Genomic DNA, 12,229 nt, shown 5'->3' with positions numbered 1-12,229 from the left:
AATTATATCGTCGATTACAGGCATCGGATGCCGCTCGCGTACTACTCCCTGATTGACACGCCCTAGGTCTACACACAGACGAATAGAACCAATCGGTTTATTTGCAACAACGAGAGGCGAAACCCAAGACGCTGGACCATCCTTAAGTTCTATGATGTCTCTTTCCAGAAGCTCGTCCTGTTTGGCATTAATCGCATTTTCCAGTGGAACGGGAATTCTGCGCACTGGTTGGAAAACCGGTGCCATTTTGGGATTCATTTCGATGTGAACTTTGACTCCTGCAATTATGGGAAATTGTGGCATTCCTTTATACGAAAGCGTAATTAAAATCAATCGAACCACAGTAAACTAATATAGCATACCAACCAACCTAGCACCAATGTAACGAACGAACGCAAAGTGCAACGCAGGATTATGTAATTGTAAACAGTACATCTGAAGTCATTCACCGTCGAACTGCATCGTTCTCTCGTCTCTCTCTCTACCTACTGCGGGACGCGAGGGTCGATACAATGCAGTTCGAAGGAGTCAAATATCAAACAAGGGCATTCAAACCAAGTTAACCAAACACACTGATAATGCAAGGCCATGCTATTTTGGATATTTGTCACTCCAGTCGTCTTCTTTATACAATACAATAATTGTTATAACATTGAACCCGAACGGGTATAAATATGCCCACAGTTACGAGAAATAAACGATTCTGATTTTGAAGCTCGACCTTACTAGTTGACTCTAGCTAAGCATTCGACTACTTTAAAACAAGTGTATTCTCTTGTGACCCTGCTGGAAATCTTCAGTTAGGCATTCACACAAATAGAAAAATTCCTCGCGATATCGCCGCGCTTACATCCCGTTGTCAGACTCGGAATTTAACATGATCGTATAGTGTACTTGTGATTTAGTGATATGATTAAAGAGTGAATAATCATAGCAAAAAATGACGCACAACGGATAGCCTTATTTTCAGCAACCTGATCTACCTCCATGCCGATCCTTAGAATGCCAAGCTGTTTCGATGACACATTCACCAGTAAGTTACGTTGACCATTAGCCATAACAAAAAAATCGGCATTAATAAGTCAATTGCCAAATTCCACCTGTGCCTGGAATGTACCCAAAATCTCAAGGGGTTTGTCGTTCCCATACGATTTCAAAATTTTCGTGCTGCCTTTTTCACATTTGGTTATTTGTACTTGTCGCCGCTTGAGGTCATTCCAAGTGTTTGCTGTTATTAGATTAACATCTGATCCAGAGTCAATTAACATTTCAACCGAAACACCTCCGACCTTGCACACGAATACGTTTGTGTTGTTGCCGACGTGGAACGTATAATAGACCTTCTTCTCTGCATCTTCTGGCACCAGTTTAGGCGTTTGTTCCGGCTCAACTGCATGATCTATCAAGTTTACTTTCTTCGTTGGCGCGAAAGAACGTACAGGAGTTGGACGCTTGCGACATACTTTTTCAAAATGCCCAACAGTTTTACATCGACGACAAATTTTGCCTTTAGCAGGACAGGTTGGACTTTTGGACACATGGCCAACTAAGCCGCATGCAAAGCATCTTGTAGACATTTCTTTGTCCGTTTTCATCTGCTTGTTGGGGAAAAGGTTTACAGTGTGTTCGGGTTTGTGATCCGTTTTTACCCTGTCAGCTGCATAGACTTTGTACACCTCTGCTGGACGGTCGCGCTGCTCACCGACGTTCATTTCCCTCTCCTGATCTCGAATGCTTTCCAGTGATGCTCCTAACGCTTCAATGTCAGCTAGTGATTTGTCCTTTTCCAGAATCCTTCGACGCAACTCTTGGGATGCGCATCCTTCGACGATGACGTCGATTAACATCATCTCCTCAATGCTGGTTCTGACATCGGTTTCGTACTTTTCAAGACCACATTCCATAAGCTGTTGTCTCAAACGTAGCACGTAATGGGCAAAGCGTTCATTCAACGATTGTCTTATATTACGAAGCTTATGGCGTTCCAGTACATCTTGTTTGCGAGGCTTGAAGTACTGGTCCAATCGATCAATTGCCACGTCATAATAGGGTTTCTGCAATACCACTAAAGGAAAATCTTCAGTTCCATCAAGGGTGCGGTACACCTTCTGTAGCTGTGGGCAACCGAAGTGTAGCATTTTTGCCCTCATTAGTTGTTGGTCGGTGATTTGATACGAATCGAAATAGTATTGGAGTGAACCTTTCCAATCCTGCCATTCTTTGGCTAACCTTCCTCCTTCGATTTGTTCACAACGGAACATAGGAATGGGACGACTCTCATCCTTCTGTAATCATAAATAAGTCAAATTTTTCATTACTATTCCAAAGGCAGACCTAACTTTTTTTTTTAGGCGTATTAGATCATATTCGATGTGCAGTGTCATAATTGATTGTTGGGTGTATATTTTATATATTACGACATTATACACAGTAAGCAGTGATTATACTTGCTGTGATCAGTCAGCACCCTTTTTGATGTCTGTATTTAATATGAAAAATATCAAATATATTATGCACAAAGAATATAACCATTCCTTTTTTTTCGGAACATGGCATTGTTCACAGCTGGTTGAAGAAGGGTCGAAACTGTTTAAATCTATTGCACTTAGGATTCGTAAATGCTTATTCTAGGCCCTCGCGCTCTACAGTCGTCCTAAGCCCTCGCGCACTAGGAACTACCCCATATAATTGTTACTAATAATATAAGAAAGTATCTCCAGCCCTCGCGCATTGAGATTTTGTACTTCACTCCTTTTTTTCAATCTAGGCCCTCGCGCTCTAGATTCACCCTAGGCCCTCGCGCACTAGGTCATTATACAATGATCAATTACCATCACACATTTCAAGTTCTTTTGGATTGAAATGCCTTGCATGATGTGTACTCTTAATTTAGGCAACAACAGTCTAGAATCTGGTCACGAGATAAAATCTAATGTTAGAAATAGCTTACGGTCATCACGTAACACGACACCTCCAAAATAATTCTATTATTTAAATTCCAGGCCCTCGCGCACAAGAATTTCGCTAGTCATTTCCGTAACTTCCGTAACTTCAAATTCTGAAATGTGATACAGCAACCGTAGTTACAAATCATTTGAACTTCATATCGAAATTTCAAAAAACGAGAAAACGATCAAGTAGTCCTGGTTTTTTTCCGATTACGCTTTTCCTCTTACTTTTCGGTTGTCTGAAATTAAAGCTAATTTAACGTTTGAAAACTTTTTTCGCTTTATCTACCGTCGCCAGATGTAGGGGAGCGGAGCAGCACAGTGTCCATAACCTATTTCTCCGTTTGTACACCACGGTTTCCGTAAGCCAGTATCCTGCAATCCGGTTTCTGCCTTGCGTGCACCGTACTCACTTTCACACTTCTGACAGTCCCGTATTCAAAGTTCTCTATGGTTACTTTGTTATTTCTATATGCTCGAATAAACTTTCAATGTGACTTCAACAAACGTACATATATTTATTTATCGTATGAAACCCTACACTGACGACTGACAACGACTTGAGTACTTGAGCCCAAACACAAGCCCGTCCCTCAAAACAGCCGTTCAACAGCTGCAGCTGCATGACGCGTGGAAAAAAAACTCTGCGGCGTGATCCCGTATGGGAAAATGAAATTTGGCGAAAGATTCGAAAAGATCTGGTACTATGTATTAAAATCTATTTTTTCCGGTGGTTAGTGTGGTGAATTGCGCATAGCTGCACCAAAACGGAAAATTGACTAGTGCAATGTTAGAACGAGGACGCTGTCTTTGTTCTAGATCCTACGGCTTGGCCCTTGGATAACATAAAGTATGTCGGATAACCATTTTAAACGAATTCAACGTTTCAAAATTACTCTGTGGTGAAGTTTCGAACGCAATCTCATGTTTTGTCCGGGAGATTTGTATGAGGGCCCGCCACTGTGCGGCGACTAGTTGACGCCGTCGCGGCGATGGAATCGCTTGGATCTGGGGGAGCCTTAAAACGTTGGCGAGTTCCACTAGAGGTGTCAATATTGAACTCGGCAGCGCAGAAACAATGCATCATGGATGAAATGGTGGATGTCGTATGCTAAGTCTGTGCGTGGGGTTTGAGTAAGTTACCATCAGCGTATGGTTATTAGGGTGGTTCAAAAAATCGATTTTGCTCCACAGTGCTCATCTGATTCTTTACCATGTTCTGAGTGTCCTCTGAAAATTTGAGCTCATTTGGATTAAAACTGATTCAGCACAAGCAGTTTCAAGTTTGCATGTAAATTAGTATGGGGAAATTTATTTTTTCATTATACTGTTAATGATGCTTCCCCATCAAGTGCAGGTTGAAAGAAAACCTACATAGCTAAAAGGAATACTCAACAGCTTTCACTCAGTGAAAACCGCATCTCAATTAATCGTTCCAATAATTAGTAATCGAATTTAATCTATACCATGGTTTTCAGAAGCTAATTGCATAAATCATCAACAGGCAACATTGCTACTATGTTGCACTGCACATTTCAGTGATGCCCTCAAAGAAGTTTAACGATCATGACTAAAGATTCGCAACATGTTTTAAAATCGATTACTAATTATTGGGACGATTAATCAACATGCGGTTTTCGTTGGGTGAAAGCTGTTGAGTATCCCTTTTAGCTATGTAGGTTTTCTTTTAACCTGCGCCTAATGGGGAAACGTCATTATCAGTATAATGAATAAATAAATTTCCCCATACTGATTTGCATGCAAACTTGAAACGGCTTGTGCTCAGTTTTAATCCAAATGAGCTCAAATTTTCGTAGGACACTCAGAACATGGTAAAGAATCAGATGAGCACTGTGGAGCAAAATCGATTTTTTGAACCACCCTAATGGTTATACATTACGACCTCAACGTGTCAATCGGTGAGCAGCAAGCCATGACTCGGCCTTTTGTTGTCAGATCTCCGCGGCGTGCACAGGCACCCTCGGAGAGCTGCAGTCATCGCATTTCATTTAGGCAATCCTGCCAGATAATTTTTCAGACCCTGACGCTGATTTCAATAGGTGAGTTGAATTCAAGTGGTCAATGTACGAAGAATAAAATATTTGATTGTTTTCAAAAATCACAAGGCAAGGTGGTTTGTATTGCTACGGAATTGCTGGTGGTTAGCAAAATCAGAAAGCGCGTCTGGAAGGCCGCTGGAACACGGATTGTGGTTTGGAAAATCACAAAGCTCGTCTGTAAGACCGCTAGAAAATGGATTGTGGTTTGAAAATCACCAAGTGCGTCTAGACGATCGCTGAAAAATGGTCTATAGATGTAAAAAAATCATAAAACATGAATATATATGACTGTTTGCGCTCGCACCAACGAACGGCGTCATCGAGCTGCAGCGCGCGCAGAAAGGAAACAATATTGCTTTGTAGCCATTCATCCCATCATCCCTGCTTCGATAGACAGCTACGCGCGCAAATGCTGCATCCATGGTTTGCGCGCCAAACGAGCGCGCGCCCGAATTTAATTGTTAATTGTCTGTGCTGTTTTAATTGTTCTATTGCCTATAAAAGGCAAATCTTGTCCGTACTTTTTATATAGTGTTTATCGTTCCCCACCGAGTAGGCACGCTGCCTCTCGGTGGCAATAAATTAGATTCAAATTTAAAAGTTAAAAAGTGTTGTTTATTCGTCGTCGTCGATCCAACCATCTCCACACAACGTAGGGCCCAATCTCTGGCCGCAACAATGACAAATTAGGTAAGCATAAAATAAATAAATATAGAATAGCGAGGAATCAAATATACGAAACTTTGAAACTATTCAAATACAAATATATTAAAAAATTTAGGTGAAGCATTATAAGTTATACATCTTAAATTGGACTAGTAATACTCGTGTTTCTTTTGAAATATCTGTCTAGATTGCTATCAGAGATCAAGGTAGGTGTAGTCCTTGATTTCAATCTAAGACAAAAATTACAAACGTGTGAGGATTACTATTCCTGACTACGTTCATCTGTACTGTACCTAGGAGAGGGAAAGGAAATGTTGATGAAATACTTAAAGAGAGGATCACGACTCAGCGAAACTCTCATAAGTATCACGGAGTTGGATATCGGGAAGGTATTCGTTGGGTTAGGATTAGGGTGGTCGGTATTGGTCATTTTTGATTAATACCGGTATTCGGTATTTGGTGGAGTCAATACCGGTAATACCGATAAAATACCGGTATTTGTGAAAAATTTCAAAAATAAGAATAAACTTTTGATTTGAACTTCTGAGTAAAAAAAAACAATATAACAACAATATGTATTTATTGACAAACTTCAATAGTTAAAAATCATTGCTTGTTGAGCTGGGCAAAGTGTAACTTAAGTAGACATAACCTACTGATCGATTCATCTTCCAATTCGCATTGGATTTTAACGGCAATGTTGCTAGTTGCTGAGAATGCCATCTCTAATTCAACCGAAATTGGATGATTGGTTCCAAGAGCGTCGAAAATCAGTGTCAAGGATCCTGGCGTCAACTTTTGCAGTCTCTTCAGGAGATGTTTTTTTAACCAATCACCCAAAAAATCATCCTATGGATGGCATTTTCTTCGTACCGATCGTCAGTTGTGGTCGTTGTCTCAGCTTCAACGATCGGATCAGGAATGATTAGATGCTTCAAGATCTCGTCCGCTTGCTTAATCTGGATTTCTTGAAGAAAATACCAAAATTATTTCTGATCAATTGTTTTACGGCGGCATTAATCAGAAAAGCAAGGTCGGCGTATTCTGATAATCTCCCTTGGATTCATTCTTTGAGAGCATCGAATAAGTTGGCGGCAAATTCTGTGGTTTATTTGATACTGCACCGCTCATAAAAAATCTACTCCCCCTACTTTTATCAATCGCAACAGAAAATGAGCGCCAGATAGACGTCTAAGAAAAGCCTAGAGAATAACATACCGCCAGAAAAAAAGATACTATGATATTTTTGAAAATTCGGTCGACACGTGGTGGATTGTGGCATGAATGCTTTGATAGCACATGCTATTTGTACTACGGATAAATTTTTCACATCTATGAGAGCCTTGGAAAATGATCACGAAAGTTGTCATTTCGTTGCAAGGTACAATAACTGTTTCAATATAAATTGGAGCGCAACGTCGGCTTCATGAAGAGTGCAGAAGTCACGACAGAGTAGTTCCACAGCAGCTTCATTGAAGCTTCAAATCGATCAGAGTTTGAACAGGCCCTTCAACTCATAGAACCGTTTAGGCGTAGATAACATGCTATTCCAGCGTGTCTTGGTATCCGCCACCAATACAAGTTGTTCTCCGAATTCAGAATTAGCATCATTTTGCAGGAAATCATTTTTCATAGGTGATCTGAAAATTATCAACGATGAAAGCAATGTTCATTGAAGATAAAAGTCGTTGACAATTTGACAAATGGCTAAGAGAATGAAGCGTATGATTAATGAGATAATGATCAATTATTGCTGTAGCGTAAACATCGTTAATGATGCTGACTTGTGCAAAAATACATTCGTGTATGTTGGTGAGTCTTTAGCTGGTATATGTAGGTGAAAGCTATTCGAGATTTTTTATACAAACAGCAAAAATTTGTAATACCGAAAATACCGGTATTTCCCGTCTCTAATACCGGTATTTTCGGTACTAAAAATTGGCCGGTAATACCGGTATTACCGGTTTCGGTACTACCGGTTAGACCACCCTACTAGGGTGGTCGGTATTGGCCATTTTTAACAAATACCGGTATTCGGTATTTGGTAGAGTCAATACCGGTAATACCGGTAGAATACCGGTTTTTGTGAAAATTTCAGGTATTAAATGAAAGACTTTTGATTTGGACTTTTGGATGAAAAACAACATTTGTTGACAAACTTCAAATGTTAAAATCATTGCTTGTTGAGCTTGGCAAAATGAAACTGAAGTAGACATAACATACTGAGCGACTCATCTCCCAATCCGGATAGGATTTTGTTGGCACTGAAAATTCCCTCTCTGGTTCAACCGAAGTTGGACGAATGGTTCCAAGACCGTCAAAAATCAGTGTCAAGTACTTCCATTTTCCTCCAGATTCATAGTTGAAAAACGCCTTACGGATTGTATGCAAGGATCCTTCACAAGTTGTTCTTTAATCGATGAACCAGAAAAAATATTCATAGAGGCATCTCTTCGTACCGATCGTCAGGTATGGTCGTTGTCTCAGTTTCAACGATCGCATCAGAAATTATTAGACGCTTCAAGATCGCGTCCGCTTGTTTATTCAAAGAAGCTCTGGATGTCTTGAAGAAAATGACAAAATCGTTTATGACCAATTTCTTCACGGCAGAATGATCCGCTCTCTTGGATTTATTCCTTCAAAGCATAGAATAAGTGGCGAAAATTTCTTTAGCTTAATTTGATAATTATTCCAACATAAATTGGAGCGCCACGTCGGCTTCATATAGAGTGCAGATTTTACAGCAGAGCTTCAACAGGTTCGAGGGCATGAATTATTTCACCATCCGCCAAACAATCATCACTGTAGTTGAATTTGGACTAAAGCTGCAACTCATAGATCCATTTGAGCATGGATAACATGCTATTCGAGCGTGCCTTGGCATCAGCCACAAATTTAAATTCTTTTCCGAATTCAGAACGGACATATTTTTGCAATAAATTGTTTTTACAGATGATCTACGGAAAGAACTATTACGGCACGTATCTAATTCACAATTTCATATATTACGGGAAAATTTTCGACGATGTCAACAATGTTCATGGAAAAAAAAAGCAGTTTGACACGTATTATTAATGATGATGATGATCGATTTTGTTGTATCGTGAACGTCGTCAATGATGCGTACTTGGGCAAAGTTACTCTTGCGCGCATTTAATTGTTTTTTGCACGATGCTTTACTGCTTGTAACCGAATATTTGTCCCATCTATGCTGGATTTCCTATTTATATGGAGCAGATCTGCAATTTCATGCAGATATATCTAGGTGAAAACTATTCGAGATCTATCTGACAGCAAAAGTCAGAAAACCGAAAATACCGGTATTTTCCGTGATTAATACCGTTATTTGCGTTACCCAAAATTGGCCGGTAATACCGGTTTCGGTACTATCGGTTAGACCACCCTAGTTCAGTCTGAGTCGTATTATTTTCATTCGACTCAATGCCAACAGTTGTTTATATACACAAGGCTACATGGAGATCACCTAATCAAGTAACGGAAAACCAAAACGACCACGTTCTAATCGACGGTAAATTCTTCTCCGACATCACGAACGTCCGCACTTACCGCAGTGCGAATATTGAATCCGACCACTACCTCGTTGCAGTATGCCTGCGCTCAAAACTCTCGACGGTGTACAACACGCGTCGAAGTCGGACGCCGCGGCTTAACATTGGGCGGCTACAAGACGGTAGATTAGCCCAAGAATACGCGCAGCAGCTGGAAGTGGCACTCCCAACGGAAGAGCAGCTAGGCGCAGCGTCTCTTGAAGATGGCTGGAGAGATATTCGATCCGCCATTGGTAGCACCGCAACCGCTGCACTTGGCACGGTGCCCCCGGATCAGAGAAACGACTGGTTTGCCAGCGAATGTGAGCAGTTAGTAGAAGAGAAGGATGCAGCATAGGCGAGATTGCACCGCACGAGGGCGAACGAGGCACGATATAAGCGGGGGCGGAACAGACAAAACTCGCTTTTTCGGAGGAAAGAGCGCCAGCAGGAAGATCGAGACCCTGAAAAGACGGAGCAACTGTACCGCGCTAATAACACACGAAAGTTGTATGAGAAGTTGAACCGTTCACGTAATGGCCACGTGCCACAGCCTGATATGTGTAAGGACATAAACGGGAACCTTCTTACGAACGAGCGTGAGGTGATCCAAAGGTGGCGGCAGCACTACGAAGAACACCTGAATGGCGATGTGGCAGACGAAGATGGCGGTATGGTGATGGACCTGGGAAAACGCGCGCAGGACATAATTCTACCGGCTCCGGATCTCCAGGAAATTCAGGAGGAGATTATCCGACTGAAAAACAACAAATTTCTTGGGGTTGACCAACTACCAGAAGAGCTATTTAAACACGGTGGTGATGCACTGGCTACAGCGGTGCACTGGGTCATTACCAAGATTTGGGAGGAGGAAGTTTTGCCGCAGGAGTGGATGGAAGATGTCGTGTGTCCCATCTACAAAAAAGGGCGATAAGCTGGATTGCAGCAACTACTGCGCAATCACATTGCTGAACGCCGCCTACAAGGTACTCTCCCAAGTTTTATGCCGTCGACTAGCACCGTCGACTGCAAGGGAGTTCGTGGGTCAGTACCAGGTGGGTTTTATGGGCGAACGCTCCACCAAGGACCAGGTGTTCGCCATTCACCAAGTACTGCAGAAATGTCGCGAATACAACGTGCCCACACATCATCTATTTATCAACTTCAAAGCCGCATATGATACAATCGATCGGGACCAGCTATGGCAGCTAATGCACGAAAACGGATTTCCGGATAAACTGACACGGTTGATCAAAGCGACGATGGATCGGGTGATGTGCGTAGTTCGAGTTTCGGGGTAATTCTCGAGTCCCTTCGAAACGCGCAGAGGGTTACGGCAAGGTGATGCTCTTTCATGTGTGCTATCCAACATCGCTTTGGAAGGGGTAAACGAAGAGCAGGGTTTAACACGAGTGGTATAATTTTCAATAAGTCCGTCCAGCTATTTGGCTTCGCCGACGACATTGATATTATGGCACGTAACTTTGAGAAGATCCAGGAAGCCTACATCAGACTTAAGAGAGAAGCCAAGCAAGGGAATCGGTATTTTTTTAACTTTCATATAATTCATATACAATTATCGTTTGCTATTTAGAATCAAAACGCTCCAGCATTCATGTAGATTATTTTCAAAGGATAACTTGACAGGCCAAAATGTATCGATCCCGTCAAATACGAATGAATATCCAATTAGCGAATGTATACTGTAAAAGCAAAACAAACTTCGCAGCCTGTTTTCTAGAAAATGAATTCTTGTCTCTGACCCCCTAATTGTAAATTCAATCATTCTGAAAATAATTGCTTGAAAAATCCATTCAATGATTTTTTTTCTCAACAGCGGCCAAACGGCACTCCACAAGGCGGCCAACGGTAAACGACGCAGCATATGCTACATGTTGGTGGCGGCCGGAGCCAGCCTAATCATCCAAGACAACAACGGCCGGACGCCTCGTCTTCTCGCCCTAGAAGCGGAGGACCGGGAGTTGGCCTCCTACCTGGAAAGTGAGTATCTTTGTATGTTGTACCTCTCTGCAAAAAAGTCCCTCCCATCTAACACCTGGAAATCCTTCCGCAGACCAAGAACAGTTCCAGCTCGCTGATTACCACGCGAGTGTGTGAAACAACGCCGCCGCCGCCGTCAGCCATCACCGTCGCTCGCAAGCCGCTGCTGCCTGTTGCCGCCAGTGTTCCTTTTCCTAAAGCGGGAGAGCGAGATCCGTTTAGATTACGACACGCAGCAGCCGAAGAGAGAAGAAAAAGACAAATTCCAATCAAATACACTGACTGAGACATCGACACGCCTGTGAATGGGTTCTTCTAGGCTTACATAGCGGAAAAGGGTGTCCCTTCCTCCTACCGAATGAGATGCGTAAGTTAGACACCGCGGTTTCGCGGGAAGTGAAAGTAAGGCGCGGGCGAACCAGTGTTCGTCCCGCCGCAAGTGATTGTTCATTGTTATTTATTATTAGCGTCTTTATCTTATTCTTACTGAAGAAAGCACCACTACACACCCACATATTTTGGGCGTTTAGAAGAGGGGTTTAGGTTTTCACGAAGTTTTCGGGATTATCGTAACTGTAAGGTGAATTAGTTACATAGTTTAGCATTCGCGCAGCGCCTAAATCATCGACACTACAACACACTACACTGAGAGATGAAAAGAAAACATTGTTATACACTTACTATATTTGCTATAAGGGAGTAGGAAACAAACAAAAAACTACAAATACTGCGAGGAAAATTTCCTTCTTGTTATTGATTTACAAAAAAACGAAACTCTAAAGAAAGCTGATAGGAAACTCTGTATAATTTATTACACGCAATCTGTAATGCCTCCCGCGAGGGAATGGCACTTTCTCTAGTCATGAAAGGAAGGAGTATTTTGTTTCGCCATTTCGCGCGGATAAGTGATGGGTTACATTAATCACTACACCACCTACTACTATTACTATGCAGGCAGCAACACTATCTTCTTGAGGCACTCAGAAATTGACTAATTGGGTAATGG

General features: G+C 41.9%; 1 protein-coding gene across 2 annotated transcripts in view; it reads left to right on the top strand.

Annotated features, from left to right (window-relative positions):
* LOC134207814 (eye-specific diacylglycerol kinase) overlaps positions 1-11,930 on the top strand; it is a 312,235-nt gene extending 300,305 nt beyond the window's left edge. For both annotated transcript variants that reach the window (XM_062683748.1, XM_062683749.1), the window contains 2 exons: positions 11,060-11,223; positions 11,297-11,930. In XM_062683748.1, the coding sequence (XP_062539732.1) occupies positions 11,060-11,223; positions 11,297-11,340 (208 nt within the window). In that variant the 3' untranslated portion in view covers positions 11,341-11,930. The remainder of the gene's footprint in view (positions 1-11,059; positions 11,224-11,296) is intronic.
* The last annotated feature ends 299 nt before the right edge of the window (positions 11,931-12,229 follow it).

This window comes from Armigeres subalbatus, chromosome 1 (assembly GCF_024139115.2).
Source record: "Armigeres subalbatus isolate Guangzhou_Male chromosome 1, GZ_Asu_2, whole genome shotgun sequence".
Classification (NCBI taxonomy): Eukaryota; Metazoa; Arthropoda; class Insecta; order Diptera; family Culicidae; genus Armigeres; species Armigeres subalbatus.
The sequence above is the reverse complement of the archived record's forward strand: the minus strand, read 5'-3'. Positions and strand labels throughout refer to the sequence as shown.